The sequence below is a fragment of the Amia ocellicauda genome, chromosome 6 (genome assembly GCF_036373705.1).
Source record: "Amia ocellicauda isolate fAmiCal2 chromosome 6, fAmiCal2.hap1, whole genome shotgun sequence".
Taxonomy (NCBI): Eukaryota; Metazoa; Chordata; class Actinopteri; order Amiiformes; family Amiidae; genus Amia; species Amia ocellicauda.
In genome coordinates this window covers 13,117,300-13,143,384 of record NC_089855.1, presented here as the reverse complement: position 1 = coordinate 13,143,384, position 26,085 = coordinate 13,117,300, and the positions used below count along the sequence as shown (strand labels likewise).

General features: G+C 38.0%; 1 protein-coding gene across 2 annotated transcripts in view; it reads right to left on the bottom strand.

The window, feature by feature from the left end:
• Positions 1–2,555: 2,555 nt before the first annotated feature.
• arhgef7b (Rho guanine nucleotide exchange factor (GEF) 7b) overlaps positions 2,556–26,085 on the bottom strand; it is a 43,017-nt gene continuing 19,487 nt past the window's right edge. Inside the window, exons 8-22 of one of the 2 annotated variants that reach the window (XM_066706182.1) lie at positions 25,642–25,737; positions 23,966–24,088; positions 20,204–20,342; positions 19,240–19,299; positions 15,497–15,643; positions 14,793–14,879; positions 14,182–14,260; positions 13,839–13,978; positions 12,759–12,983; positions 12,394–12,487; positions 11,993–12,082; positions 10,796–10,972; positions 4,967–5,066; positions 4,307–4,361; positions 2,556–4,004 (exon numbers count right to left, since the gene is read on the bottom strand). In XM_066706182.1, coding sequence (XP_066562279.1) covers positions 3,882–4,004; positions 4,307–4,361; positions 4,967–5,066; positions 10,796–10,972; positions 11,993–12,082; positions 12,394–12,487; positions 12,759–12,983; positions 13,839–13,978; positions 14,182–14,260; positions 14,793–14,879; positions 15,497–15,643; positions 19,240–19,299; positions 20,204–20,342; positions 23,966–24,088; positions 25,642–25,737 — 1,735 coding nt within the window. In that variant the 3' untranslated portion in view covers positions 2,556–3,881. The remainder of the gene's footprint in view (positions 4,005–4,306; positions 4,362–4,966; positions 5,067–10,795; positions 10,973–11,992; positions 12,083–12,393; positions 12,488–12,758; positions 12,984–13,838; positions 13,979–14,181; positions 14,261–14,792; positions 14,880–15,496; positions 15,644–19,239; positions 19,300–20,203; positions 20,343–23,965; positions 24,089–25,641; positions 25,738–26,085) is intronic. The other variant, XM_066706183.1, reaches the window with a different exon arrangement.

Below are 26,085 nucleotides of genomic sequence, written 5' to 3'. Positions count from 1 at the left end.
TAACAGAGCTGCTATCACTAGTTTTTCAAGCACACTGTAAATACTACATGCACAACGGGGACATTCCTACATCTACGACAATGATGTCAGCACCACATTGCACATGCACGACTACCTGCTGTAACTGGCTTGTTATGGACATGCTGCATCTGGGGATGGAGACACTACAGCTGTCAGCTTCCTAAAGATTATGGCTCCCTCTGTTGTCATGGACACTTTGCAGAGGCAGAGGAGGACATTTCTGCTCCAATCCACAAATAAAGCAAGACATTTTATTGACCGGATGAGCTAAGTAGATACACGATACCGTTATTGCTAATTTCTTGATAGAACAGGACAGACCTAAGAGCAACTGTTTAAAGAGCTGAGCCTCCTGACAATCGCAATACAGCATTTTGGTTAATTAAAACCTCAAAGGATGCATAGTTATACAGTTTAACCTTCAGGTGGCACTGCACTCTAAGGTAAAGTACAAAGTCTATAGTCATTGTTGAAGACATGAACACCGATGCTATGTTGAAGATGTTCTATTAGTCTATGTAATAAGGAAGTCCTTAAATAACTTTTCTGACACACCTTTTTACTTTGGTTCAGTGGTAAGCAGGCCAGCTAACAAACTATTACATACAGGCAAAAAACAACCAAACAAAAAGCATCCGAGGTCTTCTATTCTTAGGGTTCGCCATGTCAGCCACCTATTCCCCACAACTCATAAACGAGGAGAGTTTTTAACATGTTTACAGGAAATATTTTGCAGTAGGTTTGGTTACATTTAAATTGTTTTTGTTGCCATAAAACCTGCTTCTTCTTGTATGCCAATTTCAAGCCAAACACTTGATTTCCAAGCTGAAAAAAACGAAGATGTATTATGGTCTGGTCAAGACCTGATTTCAGTCAATCTGAGCTGTAAACATAAAGAATGGCAATTTGGTGTTAGCCGATCTTTGAACTTAATCTTTCGCTTTCCTATTTTATATATAACCATGCTACACTATTGGGAAAAAATTGTCATCATAGGCTTGGTTGTTTCTTTCACTGTTGTGGCCATTGATCCTCAGAATATTTGTTGTCTAGAAAGAAAAACACAATGTATCCTTTGTTAAAATAAATTGATCCATCACTCCCCGATAAAAAAACAAACAAACCGAGAAACACAAGCCCAGGTCAAAATCAAATCATTGATCCAGCCACCACATGCAAATTAAATACAGGATTGCTTAAAATCGAAGTACAAATCCTCTGACAAACAAATAGCCACCAACAAGAATTATAATTGTTTCTGCAATTTCATAATTCCCTGAACAGCAACATAGTAGATATGCAATAAGCATTTAACTTCAAGCCTTTAGGCAGTGCACCTTAAGTTATCTTTTTTGCTTTCAACATGATCCAGGAAGGAAAAAAAAAAAAAAAAAAAAAAAATCTGTCAATCCCCTCAGATTAGATTTTCAAACATTTTTTTGCACAATACAGATTCATTCCTAGTCTCCCTCTGCCCTATACTAACAACACATTCCAGGGAAGTCACACAAAAGACAACATTCATATCACCACGAAGATCAATCCTATTCATATCAATACAGCCCAGGACGATAAATAAAAGATTTCTCCATGGTCTGCTTGCCATACAGATTATTATAATTAGAGACAGGTAACATTTTCCTTCCGATCTGCCTTCAGTGACACAGGCCTGGGAGAGCTTTGTCCTCATGTTAATGGCTTGTGGGTGTCATTTTTTCTCCAAATGTCAAGCTCGCCTTTTCAGAGACAAAAGGAAACAGACTCAAAGTCTGGACGCATGCCACTGAATAAATGTGTCAAGTTTGTTTTTTTTCCTTTCTTTCCTCTCACTCTCAAAACATGAATTTATACATTATTTATTGTAATACCATGAAACATAAATTGAAAGAAATGTAAAGTTGCAAGGAAGAATACATTATATTTCCAGTTTCTCAGACCAGCTCTGTAATGGTTTTGTAATATGCTCAACAGTCCAACAGGGCAAAATTAAATGATTATACTGCAAACATCAAAAGGGGAAAGGATTGCGAGTGAAGCTGTGAATCTGTCTTCTGTGCCAACCTGGTCCCTTTTATTACTCTTCTTCGAAATGCTAGAAAATCATGTATGCTTTAAAACTACTACAGAGCCTAAATACATCACTGTAAGTCATCTCACACTGCTGTCAGAGCATTTCCATAGCTGGGACTCAAAACTCACAATTGTGGAATTAACATCTGCTTCTTTAGACAAGCTTATGCTAAGACACTGCTGGAGACTGTATTCAATGTTTTTGTTGGTGTTCCCACCATACAGCAAAATTCTGTTTGAAATACGGCAGGATGTTTTTTTGTGAGGCCAGCAATACCTCCATTGATTGTATTCACACATACGATGGGAATGCCAGTCACTTCTAGAATATTATTTGTCAGACCAAAAAATGTTTCGAAAAGCATTCATAGACCAATACAAGCCAGAAAATGTTCAGTTCTAACAAACACAACCAATCATGACAAATTATATCTGAATTAACACCAAAGAGGCATGAAAAGGGGCTCTATTTACAAGTTTAATTCACAGAAACAATGTTACAAGTTAGTAGGTGAGAGAAATTAAATAAATACAGTGGTCACAGGACAGGATTTCTGATAACAATTATACAAGAAATATGAAGGACATTCTTTGTTCTGAACCCTACAGTGCTTATGTGGTGTTTTAATTACAGCAAGTTAATTTAAATACATAATTTAGGGAAAACATGAAATATTCTTTGAAGATTTCTATGCAAAAAGACTTTCCAGGCATCTTTTAGAAATCTTTTTAAGTCATATCGGATGCGTCGAAGGCCTGTGAAGGTCAAAGGGACGGGTTTTGTTTAGAGCAACTGATCTTAAGAAAGACGGCCAGATATAGGAGCAATATCAAGAAATCCACTTCCAAAGTCACAATTGTATGTGATATTTACAGTATAAAGGTATGTTTTAAGAATCTTATAGTAAACAATAAAAAACACACACACACCCCTCCCCGCAAAAAATATACAGAAACAAAATGAGGTAATTGCAAAACAAAAACATCTAGAAAAGGTTCCAAAAGTTGACCAGTATATAATTTACCTGAACATTTTCCAGTATTCATCAGAGAGTTGTATTGCTGTTTTTTTTTCCATAAAAAAATAAAACAAGTTAATTCTATATCTCGGTTATGTGCTCCTGAAGATTGAGAGCAGCAGAAATTGAAGTGCTCTGAAGTTAAATGAAGGCAGTAACCGAGCCATCTCTTCACACATTTGAAGCCAAAATCTCCACTTCACCGGATCACACGCATTGAAACTCCATTCTACGCTCTTTGAAATCCCTGTGTTTTAGTCTCTCTGGCCAGATTGAAACATCCAGTACCAATAACATGTGTCATTTGTGCAGATTTGTAATTTTTGTGGCTAATCTGAAATCTGATCGCAAATAAAAAAAACAAAACAAGAAAAGTGAGGAGTACCAGAGCTCACGGGTGTGAAGATCTGGATCTGATGTTTCATACTCAGCACTTTCCACCATTTGCCCCTGGGTAACTCTGGCTCAGGTAACACAGGTGAAAAGCTAATGCTGTTTGGTCAGGGGATGCCTCGGCAAGCCACCCATCAGCCCCTCAAGCGATGCTGTATGGTCAGATCGTACACACTTCCAATGTGGTCTTGTTCTATGGCTCAATCAGTGCTGCAGCGTTGGGGACGGATGGTTTGCTGGATCCCTGAAGGCTCAGGTTAATTTTCCAATATAGGCTTGCGCTCATTTGACCGGGATCGAGTGGATGTCTTAATCTGTTTTAGAGTGTCCTGCTGAAAACGGCCCGTCTGCTTTTGATGTAAACCAGCTGAAACCTCTCTACAAATTGGTCTCATCCCAGGAAGGATCATTCATATTCTTTAATACTTTCCTCACAACCTTTTCCAATTCTTTACGGGCTCTCTGCTCCTCTTCGAGAGACTTTTTCATCTTTTTGTTATCCTGTTTAGAATACAGAAGACGGAAGACATTATTTCTAGCTTTGAACAGGACAGCTTAGCAGGTAAAATGGATTCTCAACTCAAATGTTAGTCTCCATCACCACTAAGGGCAGCGTATGATCTAACCCATGCCATCTTATTTTGTCACATTTGTAACATTAGTGTGCCATTAATACCATAAACCAAGTATGAAACATCATCAATACTGCCATGTCTTATTACCTTCCTGAAGCATAGCGAATATGATCTGAAAAAAGTGCTGCAGTACCTTTATTCACAGAGCAAACAGATCTGTTCACATACCTGTTTCAGTTCCTGTACTTCGTCCTTTAATGCATAGACTGTGTCCACCAGGCTCCTTGAAAATTGGACATGTTATTAGGACACACTCATGTAAGCATGCATACAGCAGAAGGAAAAGTTACATAGAAAACGGCATTTACTCCAGTGCTATCCCTAAAAAATAGTGTAATGCCATATCAGCGAGTACACAGCCGTTTTGTTTTTGTTTTTTTAAATAAAGAACAACGTGTCAGCACAAAGCCAAAAGATGTTTGTGCTTTGCTCAAAAAAACCCAATAAAGGGTCAGATTCAATGTTCTTTCATTTGTAAGGTGATAAGAGTTTTATAGATTTTGCAGGCCATTGTGAAGTTGTAGAGAAAGCTGATAATGTATATATTAGAATACAAGCCCTAAATACCAATTATATTTCATTAGTGCAAAACTGCATGGTCCCTCGTAAGCTTCACACTTGTTATGAAACGCAAGGTTCTTATTCCCTCATATTTGTAATATCAAATTCAGATCAATCAGTCATGGAGGGACAGGTACCACTCAGGTGGAGGTCGAGCTCAAACTTTCCTTCCACTTCCAAAGTTGCAGTTTATACCGTTCTTTACAAAATGCTTACAAAAGTCGCCTCAGCTAGAATACAAGAAATCAGTGAGAGAAACAGTCTTACTTCTCTTCAATTACAGTCTGACCGTTGCTTTTGGTCTCTTCCACAATAATCTTCTCCTCTTCTGGAAATAGCATATGAGGGCCCGATTCCTTCCTAGACCCTGTTTAAAACAAGAAAGTGTCCGCAGTTTGGTTTCAGCTTGCCGTTTCAGATTATCGTGCTTCTTGCAGTGAAGATACAAAAAAACAAAATCACTGACTAGCTACTGGGTAACTCTACATGCAGTGACCCTACACTTTTTATGCACATCCAACAAGACAAAACCAAAACAGTGCAGTGGAACCAAGTGCCCAGATGACTGAACCCCATTCTTTATTTTACAAAAACAAATTGCATTAATAATGCATCCTGAAACATTGGGAAATAAGCAGGTGTCCTCTTGTGGAATGGTGTCTTCTTTTGTCTTGCATGGAGATCAGTGAAGAATGGCCTTCTGGCGTCACAGAGCTGGCGAAAGAATTCATCCCCAATATTGTGAGCTTCTTGCCGGTTTCCATTAATGCATCTCATACAAACCAAGAGACCACAAGGCAGAAGGGGGTTTGAAGCCCATGAGAGACCAGACCAGTCCAGGGTTATAGGCTGTTCATTAGTTTCTGTGCAACTGAAATCACCAGTCTATCATGTCTTCCATTTAGCTGTTGCACATTTCAAAAGGTCTTGCTTTAATCAACATATGAATGTGATATCCCAGAAAGGCCTTGCTATTATATTAAGATGCATTGATTATGACAAACAAAAACCACAAAAAGCTGAGAGAATTGTTTAAAAGATCACTTAGATTTAAAAAACAAAAAAACAAAAAAAAACAAGTTTAAAAAAATAAACATGGCATAAAAATAGGTATCTAAAATACTCAAACAGTCGGGGACAAATATATTTTGTTTTTAACTAGAGATCTCTCTATACCAATTACAAGATGTTCTGGTCACAAGACTGCAGAAATGCATCTGAAATGGGCCACAGACCAGCAGTCCAAGTTTACCGATTTCATCCACACAGTGTGTCAGCTTGTATCATCTTAGACAATGCAATAGGTAGCAGCACCAAGTATTAACACCATCAGTATTCTGTCTTAATAAAATACAGTATCTGGTTTTTTTTAACAGGTTTTAAATGCATACATCCAGGACAAATATCACTGGATAAGCAACGCGACCAATTTATATATCAGTTGAAGACAGTATTCTTCTTTAACTAAATCCCCACCTACTTGCATGAAGCTCTCTGTCCTCCAGTAAAAAGCATAGCGAGGAAGCTCCTAAACAGTCCTGTATCATTCATTTCTGTGTGAGATACTGCTGTAATGTCATAAGGTGACAAATTCTTATACCTAGTATTGGTCGATCGCTAGTTTTTACACACTCCTTTCTTTTTAATCCAAAATGATTTCATTCACACTTATATTCTCATCACATTTTAAATGTGGTTATGTTTGATACCACATATGAACATTTTTGCATAGAACTAGTTGTAAGTGGGTTTGTAACAAAATCACTAAATTAAAACTTACATTTTCATTCATAAAATCAAAGCTACATTTAACTTAATAGTTCTTATTGTAGTTCGTTGACAACTACTGGTAAAATTATTATCCATAAGTTGTACATACAGATAAATGTGAATTCAAATAGTTTGTATTAAAGGGATAGGGGGATATGCAAATGTTTGTCCATGACTGTTATCCAAATCTCCCAAAATATTTATATATAATATAAATTAATACATTATCAGGGTAAGGGAAAGCTAAAGACATATATTATCTGTCTGGTCTGTAAACAGTATTGTATTTAAGTGAATCATTTTGGTTTCATGGATATAAATCAATACCACAATCTAACAAAAGAAGAATTTATTTAAAAGTGTATTTTACAATGTTGGTGACTCTTTTTTTGTTATATATGTATGTATCTATCTATATATAACAAACACTTCATTGCCATATGCAAATCAGACTAACACACACACACACACACACACTGTACAATAAATATGCAACATTCAAATATACATACAATGAAGATTCGTAAAAGGCAATTACCTATTTAAGATGGCCCTCCAGCCATTTGATATAATTCAATCACAACGAAAAGCACACAATATTAAGACTACCTTGTTCTCAGCTCAAATACTCATAACTTGTATAGCAAAACAATCCTTATTTATGGTAAACACTATCTATGTACAGAGACTATAAAGCAAAAATGTTTCAGCATATTCAGTACCTACTAAAAGTCAAATTGGCCCTTGTAAAACACCAGACTGTGTTATCATACTGTACAATCCTATAATATATGCAACAACCTTAATGAGTTGAGAACTACTTAATTATATGTTGGCCTTGCATGTATGAAACTTATTTTGCATGGGTACTTAGACATTCTAGGCAGTCCAATTCAAATAACTTGAATCACAAGACTTGTAATAGAAAGTCACACACACATATGCAGGAATGTGTCCATAATGCATGCAATCATTATAAAAAACTTTTGCAGAGATAATCGAGATAAAATATGACCAGTTTTTTAAAAAAGTAACTGAAGCTGTGCCCTGTGCTCCTATAGTGGTTGAAAAAAAACACTCAAAACCCTTAATATTTACCTTTATATGGTTAAAGAATAAAACCGGTTACTTTGGCTCCACATACCCTGATAAGCACTACACATGGAATGCTTCTTTTAACTTAAAGGCAGTCCAATCTTTATGGCAATTGTAGTCTTTGAAGCAGCAGATGTAGAGAGAGGTAAATGGTCACTATATAATAGACTAAGTTCTCAAACACAGTGAAAGATCTAATTTAATGTTAGATGGGTGCTTAGGATTGCACTACAGGGTCGATACTGAGAGCATTTCCTTATTCCCAGACACTCCACATTCTCGCCAGTTTTCATTCACTATATATTGTCTCCAATATTGTGTTTTTAAATTGTGCTTGACGTTTCCTCATTTTGCAGATTCATCCTATATTCAGTATTTGTTCAAGTTAAGACAATGAATAAATAAATAAATAAATACATACATACATACATACATACATAAATCCATACATGCATACATAAATAAAATCAAATAAATAAAGTAAACAAGCAACAAATATTTAGGTCCCAAGAGTAATTGTCTGCAAGTTACCATTACCAGTACTTTTGATTATAATTAAAATCTCCAAGAAATTATGCCAGCCACAAGACAGTTGCAAGTTGATCATGTTGTAAGAGACTACAAAACTATTTCTGGAATATCTGGATATCTTTTGAAGCATATTTCTCACTCACTCCTTTATCTAATCTTAAGATAAAAATCATACCTCCCTTCAGCTTTCTTCAAAGCACTGTTACCCCCAGTATAAAATCCCTCTGCAGCCCAACATGCTTTATTTAGAGCAGACAATATTCTAAAATGTGGACAATTCCAGTTTTAGCAGCAAGCCGTCTTCTAATTAAAAGACCATTAAAAGGCAACCCACTGAATATATTGCCGAGTCTGATATTTATTAATCAGACAGTGCACCCTTACAGATCAATGCTTGCATTATTAAAAATCTATATATAAACAGAAGTACTGCAATCCCTAGCCAAGTCAACTGCTCAAGATTTTATGAGCCATAAGTCAAAAATAGAACTGACCTGTAATTCACTAATTTGGAAGTTATCGGTCAGTGCTGCTCAGTTCAGATTAGTAGTAACACTGTTATGATGTATTTGAAATGTATGTCCCTACATTTCTGCTGTGTTTATGTTAAGTGGAATGGATATTTGGCATTTCAACCACTGAAATTTGGAGACATCAAGCTTCTTTTTTTAAATGGAATACATGCATCCCCTTTTGGCACATCGATGGAAAGAGGAGGTATCTGAAGTTTCTTAATCACTAATATATCTCGTTCACTAAAACAAACTGCTTAGTCAGCAGGATTTTCAGAATCATGGCCATTTCGAGCAACTTTTGTCCCTCTCCATCTCCAATCAATCTGACCATTGGTTAGACCACCATGAACATCTACGGTGTGTTTGCATTCACCTTATGAACTGTTCTTAACAGTTAATTTTCCAACTGTATCGGACAACCATTGCCATTAACCATTTCACATTCCCACAGATATATTAACACTTAATGTAATTAAACCTTGAGCAAACATATAAATTACCACCATAAAACCAAGCTTCATTTCTCATTCTTGGGAGGTTTCTGGTCACATACAGAAAAATGCACAAGCTTTTCAACAGCTCCAGCATGAATAAGCAAAGATATAAATGATCTTTTCAAAGTCACATTTGAAAACAAAACCTCAAATTTTCCATTTCTGATGGGCTAGTAGTAGAACAGAAGACTGCGATTGCTAGGTTAGGGGGCTTTAGGGAAAACTATAAGTCTGAACTAAAGAGATCATTCCTTTTTTGCTTTAACACACAGATTCCATCCATAGATTGAGGCTTAGAGCATTGGTCTTTTCATAAAATCCTAGAGACTTCACAGACTAAGAAAGGAAAGGTAATGTTGTCTTCATCTCAAGACGCTATTCTGTAGGATCTCTAAAAATAATAAAGAAACCTCTTGTTACCGAACATATCTCCTCTGTTGCTACTGGACTATAGATGTTTCTAGATGCGTTTGTAAGAGTTTCCCCACAGATTTTATAATCCAGTGTGATGGAAGTGAAAGGGCTTACAGTATAGAAGCAAAAGCTTTTCCCTGACACATACTGGTTTTATATGTTAGAACTAGGTCAAAGCAGGATATGGAGTCTGTAAAAACTTCATATAATTGTTAGGTACTCTACACTCACTGCCATAAGGATGGGAGGACATTTTTAAAGTGTCTATAATCTTAATCTAAGGCAGCTGGAGTTAAAGTGCACCCAATTTGGAACTTTATTGTGATGTACTTGGTAACTTTTTTTTTTTTTTAATTTAAGGGAGTAAGTCGAGTATTTGAGCATTACAAGAATTCTCTTTTTACAAACCCTTCTAATGACATTGTTATTGAACATAAACACTGCAGCAAGAGAACATCATGAACATTAACAGTTTTTTTTTTTTTTTTTTTTACTCACTAGAATGCCACAAATGTTTCATCCTGGGCTCCAGAAGATGTACCACTCAGTACAGACACATTAATGAAACAGACTGCAATACTATCAAAAATCTCACTAGTAGTCGTATATATATGTATATATACACATACAGCATATTGCCCAATACTGTCTGGTGTTTTTAAATACCTTCAATTAATTGCTAAAGTTGTACAATGTAAAAGTTGTTCTATGTACACACTGGTGGCATTTGGACAGGAACATTACTTCTGCACTTAAACCAAGGACTGGAATATTACCACCACAAAAACTGATATTTAAAATGGCGTACAGCTCTAGATAGATATATGTTAATATATTTTTTAAATGGATAAGATCCATATAGTGATCAATGTGTGCTTATATATATATATATATATATATATATATATATATATATATATATATATATATATATATATATACATACACACACATATATAAATATACTGCAGGACACACTGTACTTAAACATAGCGGAATCTAGAGAGCTCCCAGCCCATCTAATGCACATCTGTATATCAGAGACAAAAGGCCCCATTCCGCCAAGTCCACCTCCCCCGCCCGGCCCCCTTCCCCAACAAAACGGGGAGAAAAATTAAACAGTAGAAAAAAAGTGGGAAAAACACCCGACTGCAGAAAGGAAAAGGGCACAGAAACAGTAAACAGTCATTGCAACAAGCAGTTGTTAAAGAGAAAAAAAACAAAAAAAAACAGAGTGCTTTAGTTCTGATGAGATATATATGAGCAGCAGCTCTTACGAGTTGTCGAACCCATTCTGTAACTATGGGCTGTCCATATACTGTCATAGTCTGAGTCTTCGGAGAGGTCGGAGGGCTCCAAGCGGGAAAGGCTACTGCGACGGCCCAGTGATTCTAGGCTGGATTGGTCGTCATCAGCCAAGACGTGATTATGCATCAGGTCAGTGCCTTGCCATGCTAGGGGGGTAGTGTGGGTGATATGAAATCATAGTGATGGGGGGTGGGGAGGGGGCAGGTAGAGAAATTATAAGAAAGGGAGTAACCAAGAAATAAAATAAATTCAACATCAGGACAGGGGAGGCAACAGACACAGTCACACACACACATACAAAAAAGAAACGGAAAAGAGAACAACGCAGAACAAAGTGAAGGGAAAGAGAAGGAGAAGAGAAAACATTGTTAAAAAAGAGCTTCACAATATTGAGCCAGACTGATTAGCTACCCTCTACAGGCTAAGGAAGGAAATCCCAAGATGGATCACAGATAGATCATGTCTTATCTGGCCAAATGTGGTCATGTGCCAAAGCCCTTTTAAGTGCCAATTAGGAAAGTAACCAAATGGGGACATTTACAGATCCATTGGGTGACCTCATAAAGGGTCAAATGTTAATGTCACAGTTTAGTGTTAGTACAGAGATAAAGGACAGAGGGGAAAGCAAGACTCCCGAGAAGGCCGGGGGAAAGGGGACAGCATAATCCCTTTGGAGAAATCTGCTGTGCTTAACATAGTTCAAGTAGCTAAAGCAAACCATAACAGCTAATACCTTCTGACAGCATCAACTGACATATTCACTTTAGGTGCCATGCAATGTCCTTCCTGGTATTTTCCTAGTTTAGAATGCAAACATTGGACATTTGGGTCAATTTCCTAGGAAAACCATATTCTATCAAAACAGAGTGACACGATGTGGAAAAAATGACCATACACAATTAAATTGTTTGTGTGCTTCCCACCTTCATCAGAGCCTGCATATTCAATAATCTTTGAAGATTTATCTCAAACTCCAGTTACATTGAAGTACATTACAGATTTTTGAAGAGCCACAATAATATTCACTGTGACATACTGATTATGACAAAGTGCTTGTTATGTATTTAAGATTAAGATCAAGACATAAAAGTTTAAAACGTCATTTATGTCCGCAAATGTCTATTTCCATTGACACAAATCGTGTTATGTTGAGTTGAGGGACTTACTTGAATTAAGTGTCTGTCGTGTTTTGGCACTAGTGCAGTACGCCTCAATTACTTTGAGAATTTGTGCATCCTCCTCAAGTGCTGCCGTACCTGTAGGAAAAAATTAAATTGTTAAATTGTTTAACTTAGGTCCTTAGGGCATGGCTCTAGTGGAATAAAGGACAACTAATATATTCTGATGCATTCCAATACAAATTACAACATTTAGTAAGCCTCCAAAACTATTTCCTCTAGACAATGCTGAGATGCCTTTATCATTTGATTCTCTGTCGATTAAAATTGGAAGGTTTTACTTAAAGTGAAATCTGTCTGCATGTCTATATCTTTATACGGGTCCAGATATTCTTGGATCTTAAACAAAGGCACAATCTGTCTCTGCTCCAGCATAACACAGAACTTACTTTTTCTCAATGCAAACTCTTCATCGGACGGTTTCCTCTCCGGCTTGCGTTTAGGGAGTAGCTTCTTCATGGTTTTAGGGCTTTTACTGAGATCCTTCAGTTAACATGAAAGGGAGAGAAAATACATGTGTGGCTCCGGCTGGAGTATCAAGTCTATTTAGGGTTTTAAGGAGTAAAACAAATTAAGGATAAGGGTGTCGGCTAAGAAATATATTAATGTTAGTGTCTAGTTAACTGAATCATGTGCAGATTTGCTTGAGACTAGCTTGAAACTTTGGTGCTGGCTAGGGTTGGGGGTCAACCTGTTGTTTTGATAAAAATGTACTGACATATATTTGTTAACAAAACAAGTGAAAACAACCTACCTCCTTATAGCAGAGTGCTGCAGAGGGTCGCAGGGGAGGCGCTGGTCGTAGGCAGCTCAGACTCCATGGTTTCTGGGTCTTGGGAGGCTCCAAGGGACCCCACATCATAGTACTATGTGGCGTCCCGTGCGAGGAGGGGTGAGGGAGAGTGTGGTAGGCCGGGGCCACGGTCACTGTCCTGCTCTCGGAATGTCTACTGGATGGGGGGACAGTGTGAGAGGGCAGCTGTGAAGAGAGAGAGTGTGAGTGAGTGAGTCAGTTTGGGTGCTCTTGGGAAACCTTGCGCCCTTTACTACACCCAAATTAGGAAGCAATCCTTTCAACATATTTCTTCCACAGTCTCTTGGCATGCTTATATGATGGGGACAAGATTTAGTATAATGCCATTTACAGAGTTTACTTTAGCTGCCACTGATCCGTCATGTAGAAATTGGCATTTGGAATGATTGTTTTAATTCTCATGAAGTACAACCAGAATGCATCTTTCCCTCTTGGAAGCTTTAAGAGACGGCTGATTATGAATCATGTACTTATGAGTTTCATTCACGTCAACACAAATACAGCATAAGCAAAGAGTACAAAATTAAGAGAAAAATAAAGAGCTGGTGTATTTGAAAGGTTTAATATCAGAAGCCAATTAATTATTTAAATTATGGCCCCTTCAGGACCAACTGTGTAACAGCTGCTGGCTGGAATTCAAGTTCTTTAATCACTTAATTTAATTATTGACTTTACTCTTCCAAAGCATCACTATTCCAAGGACTCCAGCCTTCCTGCATTCTACATTACCAAAACACATCCAGGATTTTGGCTTTCCATGACCAGAACTACAGTTATTACAGCACTAAACTCTTTAATTCAGACCTGGTATGAACACATTCTGTTTCACTTTTCAGGCTTTTAAAGAACATAGCACATAAGCAAATCTTAAACGTGAAATTAGGCAGCACTGAAATCATGACAATTATATTGCGGTCTTTCATCACATAAAAGACCAAACTCATTCAATGCCCACCCTTTATAGTTGTCTTGCATTTCATAATCTGTAGTGTAAATAATCCCCGCCCCTCCAGCACTTACTGTGTGGCAGGGTACAGACTGTGGTTTGATTGTTGGAGTTCCCATTGTGGTGACTTTAGTCTGCTTGTGCAGGTGATCCACCCAGTCTTGCAGATCCTGCTGGTTGTTGCATGACACCAATATACGTTCGATCATATTGCCTGCAGCACATGCAATGCAAAAGAAAATAAACAGTATAAAAGATTGGTGCTTCAATATCAATATATACTTGAAAAACTTTTGATTTACTTTCAGAAATACAGATTACCAAAAAAGAGAAGTGTTTTTCTTCTTTATATTATGATCATTAATTAATTACACAATTTCTCTCTTTTTTTCCATTTTAAACAAAATATCGCCTTACCAGAAATTTCAAATGCATTTTTGTGAGTTTCACTTTCTTCTAGTTTGGAGATTGTCATTCCTGTTAGTGGTAGTTTACCCTAGAAGGAAGGACATATGATTTAGAAAAACAAAAATACAATTTGCGGTATTGTCAATGTTAAGAATATTAAAGACAAGGCTGAGAATTACATTTTAAATTTCGAATCTGCCCTTCTCCAGTACATTCTTGAAGCATTTTGTCACTTTAATAACTTGAATGAAAACCACCAAGTGAAAACACGTTTGGAGACTAAGACACGACCAAGCCCTATAGTGTGGATTTAAACCTGCCGAACCATGGCTGTTGGGGCAGGACCCTTCATAGGCTGCAGGAGGAAGCTTTAAGCAGATGAACCACTCTGAAATCCACGAGAGCTTAATCTATTAAGTGCTAAAATTCAGAGCATTTGGTATTGAAGTAATTTATTAATCTGACACGCATCATCTGTGGGCTGCCAGACGGATGAAAACGTGAAGGCCGTGATGACAAAGGCCGGGGTAATCCGAGACTCCGGTAATGCGCTCCCAAAGCCGCGGCTGTGAGGTGAGAGCGCGATCTGCTGTGCACCGATAGTCCCACAAGAGGCTTACCTGATAAATGAATCCACTCATTCTGGGGCTGGCAGACAGCATTAGTAACACATGGGGAAACAGCAGGAGGTACCTTTCATTCTTCTCCTGAAAAGAGATTCAAATTAAAAGGTTAAAGCAATATGACAATGGACCTTGCTGTTGGTCCGAATCCCACAATCCACCCGATTCAGCGGTTTTCATGAACACGAAACTCCTACTCCGTGTGATTCTCGCCTTCTTTTATGGACCCCTTTGTGGGACTGCTTCAGCAGACCTTAAGGGGGCTTCAATACCTCTCTCCATTTTAAAACGAATAGCTTGCTAAAGATTGTTTTCCTTCAACTTCTATAGCATACATACTCCACAGTCTCCATATGATTAGCCACAACAGTTGTTGTTATTTAAATGGTGAAGGGTGTCTCCTGTTCACATACACAATCTGCCATTATGGTTTTGTTTTTTCACTGTTGTGATGACTGTTCATCAGCAGACCTATTGTAAAGAGCACAGGGAAAATAAGTAAATTTAGACTCAGAGAGTGGAAACCATTATTAGAACACCATTTGGAAGGAGCTAGCTTTTCAGGAGAGAAAAAAAATCAAGCTTGCCCCTGTGGATTCAGCAGAGAGTCGGCCATCAGGAGAGCTCTGCATAGGCTAAATCAAATAAATCACTGGCCAGACAGAGCGATTGACATCTAAACCACAAAGACACTGCTTTACCTCACTGCCAGCACACTGGATCATGACGTGAGACATGTAGAGGACAGAGCCCAGCGTCTTGATGTCCTCTCCCTCCCAGCTGCGGATGGACTCGGTCAGGATCTGCAGCTCCAGCTCCTTTCTCTTGCGCACCTCCTGACACTGGGCCTATCCCGATGGCAATCACACAGTGTTAAACAGTGACAGAGACCAGGTACAAAATATGCAAATGTATGGTCTTCTCTGCTACAGAGTCACATGGGTACGATAGTAGTTTCAATGTTTTTATGATTTTTTTGTGTGTTCATTTTCAACTATTTTGGATGAATAAAGGGTGTGTGACATTTTACAAAAAGTATTTTGAACAATATCTCAGAACTGCAGGTAAAACCATGATAATTCGATGTCTTATTTAAAAAAATAATCTTATGCCCACCTCTCCTGCATAAAAGAAACTATGGAGGAACATATACATTTAGCATCTATTACAATGTCATACACAGGATATACTAGGTTGTGGTAAAAGGGTCTATAAAGATATGATCAAACATTTATTAAATTAGGGGCCAAAGTTGGGTTTGGTGTAGAGTTGGGTGAAGATATATGTGCGTCTAGCGTGACATGTTGCCATTGACTAGGATTGGGGTTCAGGCTGCTTGGTTTTACAATGCAGCAGGCAGTGTAATGTATGGAGGATAATCCATGCCAAAATTAGAAATAAATACAGACAGAAAATAAAGAAATAAATGTCGAAATAAATAAAATTGACAGTTCTGTATTTATTTCAACATTTATGTATTATTTTATTTATTTCTACATTTATTGATTTATTATTTTCTTTCTGTATTTACCTTTAATTTTGGCATGGATTATGCTGGTGTTTATTTTCCTATTGCACTGCCGTTTCCTGCGCATGCGTTAAAAGAAGTATTAAGACGTTTTCAAGTAGATAGATTTTTCAAGCGTGAGTAAACCGTACAAAAAATAATGTATTGCTTTGTTATTAAACTTAAAAACACGAACGGTTAATAGTATGTGAGTATATACCCTATATGGGATGAAATTTCCCATCAGGTGAGGTGGCCGAGTGGTTAAAGCGATGGCTCGTTAAATTATTGTGCATCCGGTAATGAATTATCAAGAAAATAAAAACAAATAAATGAATACGAGACCACACTATAGCAGAGACAATCCTTTCATGTGTGTCTTTAGATAGCAGAACTATAATCATGCGATTCATATTTTAGGTCGAAGACTGTTAATACGCAACTTTTGTTCTGCTGGAGGTCAAGGGTAAAGGGGCGGCGCCTAAGGTCACACGCGTCACGCCTGCGCAGTGAATCGCTCTGAAAGCAGCTGGTGACGTTCGTGTAGCGCAGATATCTGCAGTTCTGCGCAGATCTGCGCTGCTCCACCATTGGGATCGGTGGGATTCTGCAGATCTGCGCAAATCTGCCCTTCAAGAACGGGACCGCTGCTTCCAAGGAAGCGAGTTACATTTCAGTAGCACACATACAGTATATATTTATGTATTACTATTAGGCTAAGTAATCGCCATATCTGGATCATCTGGGGAAAAATAATAATAATGTGGAATAAAAGTAATTGTGAAATTTTAAATTAGACATTCATAAGACCATAGGAACTTATTCAATTGAAATAAATTACAAGTTTATTATTAGTTTTTAATATTTATTTTTCTTCATACATCTTTTTTTGCTTCAGCATTTTATATATTGTATTATTCCATTGCATTACATACTTAAATGGTATATAGACATTTTGCTTGAGAAAACCGGGAGGGGGGAAAAAGTCAACTAGTGGTGTCCCTATCCTTTCAGTCAGTCCATCCCCCAGATCTAAGCCGGTTTCACAAAATGAGATGAGAGCAATATCTCTTTGTTGTTAAGCCAGAAACTCCTTGGCTTTCTTTGCAAAAACGAAAGATCTGGCTCATGGTTATATATTCTCAACTGTCTCCGCAAATATCTGGTGAGAAGAACAAAGACACTGACACAAGTGTGGGCCAGAACCCAGCTGACTTGAATAATCTCCCATTCAAAAAAATGTGCACTTTAACCAGAGAAAGAGAGGGGGTAAAGTACAACTGATGCCGCCAAAACTTATTGGCAAGTGCTTAATAAAACAGAAAACTGCTCATCTGAATCTCTGAAAGCCTCTTCTGCAAAATAAACTGATAAGTTAGTCTGGAACAGAAAGGCTAGCTGTATTTAACAGATATGGTATTTTTACAATGAACCAGAACCAGAGAAGAGTGAAGGGAAAGAAGAGTTGTGTGGTGTCGGGGATTAAAGCACTAGCCTTGTGTCTTTGCAGGGCAGGATTTTAACACTGTTGGTGAAACAAAATAAATGAGGAAAATCAGCTCAGCCCTCAGGGAATTAACTGAAATTATAATATCAATACACCTTCAGGCATAATTAACTGATTTTCATTCTTATCATTTGAGAAGAAATATGCAAGTCATGATACAGTTTGTATTGGGACACAAATTCCACTTAATTGTATATTTTGTTTACTTTTAACAGAATTTACAGAAAGTACGTCTGGTCAGAGGAATAGGCAATAAGAGAACTACACAAAAGACTTCTCTGCATAGTGGACAGAAACATGATTATTCAAAATCACAAAAACAGCACGTAGCAAACTTGTACTGTGATATGTAATATGTATGTTTTGTCAGCCATATAACTAGCATTCATTACATGTTGTAATATAAAATGAATAGGATTCAAGGACCAACCAAACTTGGCAATTAGGTAGTTTTCATGTTGACTGCAATCTGTTTTTCCTATTTTATGAAGTGACTACCAAGTGGTTTTGCACAGAAATGATCATTTAAATGATCTTATGCAACCACAGTATGAACAATTGTGGGCTACAGATAAGTAACATACTCTTACAACTGTAATGCCATCATTCAGGGACAGGGCAAAAGGGCTGGGATGTAGAGGAGCAGACTATTGGCCCCACAGGACTGAACCACACTCAGACTGAACCTGAGCCACAGTCTTACACTACTGTAGGGCAGCGGTGGCATTATAACACAGAGTCCATGCCAAACTCTAGATGGTTCCAAGAGAACTCGGCAAACCACAGCAAATATGCGAAACGAAGAGAAACAGCAGGCTAGCAACTACACTGGGAATGGACATAAAGAGCAGCTGCTATTAATCATAAAATTTGTCATATTCCCTCATTACAATTAAATCAGTTGATGAACATTACAAAAAAAAAACCTGTCCTTACTGATATTGTACTTGAAACGACAGGTTGTGAATGCAACCCTGGTTATCGGAGAACGAGAATACTACCCAAAGACTGCAAGGTCGAGCCTTCTGGGCTCCAGCAAATAGCTGTCTGCTCTGCTATCACGACCTGAGTAAATGTTACAGATTAGGTTTTATTTTATTAGGTTAAACATCTATTAAGGTATAGTTTCTGGAAGGTCCCAGGAATACAGACCATAAGCATTGACTTCTGTGGATAAAGCAATAACAGTGAACTCCAAGCAGAATTGATTTCTGAGACGCAGGGTAAATCTGAGCTCAGCCCTCCAACATGACAAAATAACGTCAACAAATGTCAATGCAGGGCAGTGAAACTTTAAATCATTAAAATATAGAATAAATCAAAACTTTCAATAGTTTTGAATATCAACCCTTTTGGTTACACAAGTGTTTAAATAAGCAAACAAATAATGTTTTTAAAAAGAGGAAAACTTGAGTGAAGCATTGACTTACAGAGAGATTTTTAAAGGCCGTCATGCATTTCTGAATGTCGGGGTGATCCGGATGATAATCCTTCAAAGAGAAGAATGAGGAGACTGTTATCAAGGGCAACAGTATGTCATGAACATAAACACGAGCTGGGGATTGAGCTGGTACAAATACAGACTTTACAGGCAATCTTTCTCACAGAAAAACTCTATATGAAGGTAATGTAGCAACGTTTGACAAAGGCATTGCATTTCACCCTGTAATGCTTATTCTTCAGACCTTTAACATACATCCTGATGTAGGACTGTAAGTCAAATCTAGATGCAGATGCGCTGCTGGTCAATAACCTTGTCAGTCTCCTGTTCTCTACAGTTTCTGATCAGACATTAGATGCATCAGTTCCCATGCTATACATTTGAACAGCAGAAGGCCTGAGCATCACTGAGTTCTAACTATTCCTCAGAGAAGGTTCTTACTGGATTACTTTAAGTCTCGGTCTTTCTTGCTTGCTTCCAGACTTGCTGTTGTTGTACATGTTCAGTTTTTGCTTATATCACATCTTATAAAAGTTCTGAAAATATTCTGAACATTTAACTGCATGCAATGGGGAATGGGATTGGGCTGATGATACACACACGTCATACTTCTTGACTGGGTTTTAGATAAGTGAGCCCTCAACCTTAATTCTTGTTAACACATTGAGGTATACGTTTACATCACCAATGATTTTTGGAATGGTTCCTAGTAAAACGGGTTGCCAATTAGATTGTTAGGGAATCAAGCTGGTATTCCACAATTAATAATAAAAAAAAATAAAAAAATAAAAAAATAAAAAATAAACAGATCAGGTTGAAGCAGATACTTTAACTCTGTGCTGAAACATTGCTGTGCTTCGAGATGTACTTTCAAAACAGCTGCTTGATTTAAACACTTAAGCTGCAGCAATGCCTGTGAATGAAGAAGCGAAAGACTCTAGTCAGGGGTTTACCTCCATGTGTCTCTCCAGCTCCTTCAGCAGGGTGGGGTATCTGTCAAGTCTCATGAAGGGCTTGCTCAGGCCTGTGGTTAGCATAAGGATCCCAGGACTGCTGGCACCTTTCATTTCCATGAACTCGCCCAGCTCTTCGCTGTGGGACGACACAAACAAAACTGATGAAGCAAACCAAGCTGGTGGTGCTAAATGCCAGTGTGATTAAGGGAATTATAATTGTAACACTTCCACACCCCTCGAGGTATACTGAAGTATCAGACGTCAGACACTTAGGTCAGCATGAGGTTTGTACACAAGATCTAGCTATAAAAATAGGTTAAATTAACTGGTGGTATGATTAATATAAAAAATAACAAAATACTTAAAAGCCTTTTAAAAGTTTTTGGAGAAAATTGTGCTTTCCTTGACAGAACATATTTTTATAATTTTTAAAAACATTAAAATGTCACCCATTGTTAACTGGTATCTTTTAAATAGCACACTTGTGAAAGATGACGTGTTGAGGAAACCCCAAAAGGCAAGACGCTACAGTTGAGAGTATAATTCGCTCTCAGCGGGTTTAATCAGAACACACTGGTGTAACACCTGGGGCAGAGGACACACAGATTTAGAAAAACTGCAGCAGCTTAAAAAAGAACTAGTGGAAACACTTGATTGTGCCCACCTGCAAATCAGTACATCAGGTGGTAAATCAGGTGACCCATGCCTTTAAATGCAAACCCTTCCGGTTTGCATTGGGCTACCCATCTTGCTTTCACTGGGAACAGCAGGAGAAACAAGCAAGGGAGGAATCACCTCCTTACACCACCATAAGCCACACTGAGCAGAATATCAGCGCAGTCAGTTGGAAACCAGTTTGGGTGAGTTGAGCACTCAAAGGCTTAACAGATGGTCAGCATCTGCCGGCCGGGTTCATCAGCAGCAATAAAGACACGGTTTGGCAGCAGCATTTAGATGACAATCACCTGCTTTCAGTCTCGTTTTTTGTTTTGTTTAGGCTCTTTTAGAATAATCTATTATTTCCCCCCCTTTTATGCCCACCATTTAGTTATCATAATCATCTACTAATCAACCCAAATATCTGCCAAAAAGACCGTAACTAATAAGGAAAGATGAATAGAACATATGTCTGTCCTCCAAAACATGCATTATCAACCATGCATACTTTTTTGTCCAGCGAATCTTACGTCAGAGCCACCCTGTTCAATGGAGGACTGAGCTCAAACTGGCCACAGCCATCACACAAGAGCCCAAGAGAAAATCTGAAGCAGACCAAGACTCCCTAGCTGCATTCTGTACACCTGAACTCCCATGATGCTAGGGCATGCCATGCACATGTGCGTCTCCGAAGCATTCAATTTGGGCCTTACAATTTTGGGCAAAGGGGCCATCCCAATCAGAAACCACCAATACAGATTTTCTTCATATTTTTTAACTGTTCTAAAGAAACAGGCACTGCCTACATATATTATATTGTACATAATATTTACAACAGCCAGTCCTAAATGAAGTGGGGTTTTGTGGTTTCTTCAGGTTTTTTTTAAGCAAGCTATAATTAGTACAAATATAAAACTGTAATTGACCTCTTTATCATCCTCATGTGCCGATGCATATATTTATAGTGGTATATTTCTGGACTATCATGTTACTGTGAGTAATCACATAGTCTGTATCTCTGCATCGTTACACATAAGGTCACTCGCCACACGAATGTGGTCAATCTTAGTGGCCCTGCACTCCTCTTGCTTGACACTTGATTCCCCTTCAGTCCCTGTTGGCATCTTTTACTCGATAAACTCGGCACAATGAGTGTAAAATCGATTTTAGACTGACGCCATCCGATTAGTTAAAAAGAAACTTCTTGCATTTAATTTCTAGTTCTAATTAATTACAACATTTCCAGTGAGAAAGGGCATCTCAGAAGAGGTAGATTTAAAAATATACGTAGACAAGGACAGCAGGATTTGAACACTGTCTAACCGTCAAACATCACTTTAATAACACCTACTGGAAACTGTACTGTGCTAAATAACCCACAGCTACATTGAGATGTATTTGGAGGGACTAAAACATGTAGCGTCTAAACACTATTTTTCTATTTACATCCGAAATGCTGCACAGAAGTGTCTAGAGCTTTTATTAACATAATACTTCTACATACTAGCTATTCTGGGTTGGGCTCCTACTGCATCAGCAATAATTGTACTGCACTGTATAAATATATGTTGTATCCACTATACTTACTGAAATGATAGTGCTCTGAAATATTCTTCCTATGTATTATCAAACACAGAACCTTTCATTGTGTTTATTGTGTTAAACCAAAGCACACAAAGCTTAATGGAAAACTAGGTAGGGAACTTTACCAACTATGCATGTTCTTGAAAAATCTCTCTCCTTATAAAACAATACATTACAAATATTTTTTTCCTACTACCTGATAAATTATGCAGATTGGTTTTAGACAGCCAATAGAAACACCTTTATTTTAAATCAAGAAAATGTTTCAAAACAATCTTTAAATTACTTCAAATAATATTTGTATTAGAAGCAATAGCTTTCAAGCATTGTAGTTAATCCCCTCCACAGCAAAGTTGTTTATGGACAGTTTTATCATTGCTGTTAGTTTTACTCCTCTGTATCTAAATACAGCCACTGTTGGATTTGTCACAATGTATACAATAAAAAAAACATAAAACCAAATCTCATTTCACGTTTCATTAACTGCACACCGTCTTTTAAAGCAAAGCTCACCAAATACACCAAAACTGAAACAAAATGAGCTCTCCAACTGAGGAGGCCTGTCAGTGTTCAGATTACAACAGTTAGCCCAGCTTTTCAATCCTCTCACATCCAAACCAGAGTTGAATAGGAATGACTTACATGTCCTGCCTGGCGCTTTGTTTGTAGTATATAGAGCATGAGCTCTCCGAACTCGCAGGCCTCGCAATTCTGCATAGGCAGCGCATTCTGGAGGGCTGGAAACATGCAGCCGTTGTCACCTCTCTCAGATCTTGTTTAGGGGATTTTGCTGGATCCCGAAGCTCCTTAGTCTTATGCGGTTGCCTGTGACATCACATACTGTGTGGCCCGTGAGTCTGAGTCAACAAGGAGGAGCTTAAAAACCTGAGGATTGTTTTAACTCTTCTAGGACTGTAAAACAAGCTGGCAGCTCAAGCTGATTTAACAAAACGATTATCAAAGGAGGGACTTTCAAAGATTTGGGTGTTTATTCCAAGAAGAAAAGTCTACAAAAGTTAAGACATTTTAAGCAGCTGCAGAGACTCCCTCTGAATTTACACTTGGACAATTACTGGTGTGCCTTTTATGCTTCTAATCACTATCTAGAGGAAATAACTATGAAAACTGATTGATACAATACAGGAAGCAGAAATAAAGCAGTGAGAACCAGGCTCACCAGCACAGGACGACTCACAGACTCCTCTTCAAAGATTGGAGGAATTATTATACAACTCTCTCTTCTCGTCCTGAATCTTTGTCACGGAACTCTAAACCTGATGCTTTTCCAAATTCACTTCACTCACGGCTTCCAAACCTGCCATTTTCATCAGATTAATGGGAATTCCTTACCAATTATAGGAGAACACAGTTAGAAAAGAAAGAAACATAGACCGTAGGCGATGGAAAGCACAGAGAATGGCAACAGCGATTGAGCAGACTAAGACTCTCACGGCTAGTGCTGACACTACGTTCATTTGATTGTGATGAACCGTACTGGGAACAGCTGAACGGACATACCTGTGCTCCGTGAGGACATTGACCGCTGATGGATGATTGGCACAGTAGGCCACATAGAGGTTCTTCATCTGGGGCATGAGGTTCAGGAAGAAACCACCCACCCTCTGCTGTGCTTCGGGCAACCTACACACAAAGAGAAATAACACATTTTCATGGTTGTCTTCTTAGCGGTCAGTCTGTAGTAACTGCTATTCAAAGTGTTATTTCTAGCCAAATAAGGGTAGTGTGCAGTAATTACTCAGAGATAACTTTTGGTCCAGTTTTAAGTTCTTTGCTCAAAATGGGAGAAATGGATATGGATTATTTAACAATATAGCAAACTTAAAATCAACCTAGAAGCCGTTTATGCTGCAAGTACAACTAGGGTGACCAATATAATCCCTAGACTTAAAGGTAGTCTGTCCGTCACAAACAATTTTAATCACAGCTTGGCACCCAGGTGACTTTGGTTGAGATTTGAGATGTATTAAAAAAAAAAAAAAAAAATCTGAAAGCGACTGAAAAAGCCACACATAAAAGCACTTTTTTAAAAAAAAGACACAGAAAACAGACCCAAAAGACAAGTGCACACGCACACATATCATGGTGAAATAACCTGCCACTTTGATAAATCACTGGGCTCGGCAATTGGACAGGGAGCTTTGCTTGACTCCATCACAAAGGCTGAAGAGCAACGTCCCTGTACTCTATTAATGGTCTATTTCATTCGCTCCACAAATCTTAATCACGTTTTCAATTTCCACCACACATGTTCATACCAGTGAGTAACTTTCCAATGTCTGGCAGGATGCACATATTAAAGGAGTTCACTAAACCCGGCTCCTATTTCACATCATCCCATTCAGAGTACTGCATTGATGAAGTTAACAGGACGAGTTTACGGTGTTCATCCCATCTTTCTGGTTTTAAATCTCCAGTGTTTTATGCAGTGTTGGATGTCAACATTTCTGCAACTCAGACATGTCCTTCACTTTTCAGTCATTGATCATCATTAAATCAATCTACAAATATTTAATTGCATTTGTCACAAAACAAGAAGAGCATATTTCCCCGTTAGTCTGGCCTGGCAGCTTCCTAACATTTATTAAGTGAAGACTGACATCCTACATTTGTTACCTCCACAACACGTGACATGTAGTGTATGTAAATTGTATTGTTATTAAGCAGGCAATCTCTGCCAGACTGTTTTGTTACTATCTAGTATCTCTTATTTGCTGCACTTTTACAGAAGAACAGCAAGAGCTTTACCATGACAACCAAAACATTTACATATAAAAAAGATACGGTACCTCACTGAAACTAAGCGAAGGTGTACAATATTGTCTTTTGAGGCTTGGCACTGCACACAAGCCACTGTGAATAGTTAAAGATTTTCGGACACTGAATCCAGCTAAACTGTAAAGTAGATTAACTGAACAATTGTAATCCAAGCACTGTATCACAGTTCAATATGGTTTCACAGAAAGGAAAACGGATGAAACACCTCAGCCCAGCTGCCATGCATTACCACATTCTCTCACTAGATGCCACTGTAATCCTTTTTATTAAAACCATGATGCAGTAGAGTTGCTATCCACAACCTACATAAAACAACATTTCTTAGCCATTGACGGAGTACAGATCACTATGAAATCTACAGGATCAATACATGAGTGACTCAAAAGCAAATCACTTACTTTGTGCACTCCTCTAGAGACTGGACAAGCATCTGCTGGAAAGTGCTGATCTCTTCCAGGTTTCCCAGTATATGAGTGATGTCAGAAGAGCTTAACCTGTATGAATGAGAAAAAGAAATACTTAGATACCAGAAAATAATTAGAAACCTTTAAGCATTTAGACAAGCAAAAATTATGTTTATGAAACTGCTGCAGTGGTTGTGATGAAGCCTGCAAATTTGAGACTATAAACAAACTACATATAGTGGAAATTCTGAGAATGGCTTTCTAGTATGAAATCAACAAATGCAAAATTCAAGCCGATGCCTGTGTGATAAACTCAAACAATGCATCCATTGTGACTACCAACCCAGTATCATCAAAATTAGATCTTAATGTCTGAATGGTAGCCAAATCTCAAACTGCCTTCAATGACCGTTTGCAGTCTGCAGGTCCCCCAAGTTA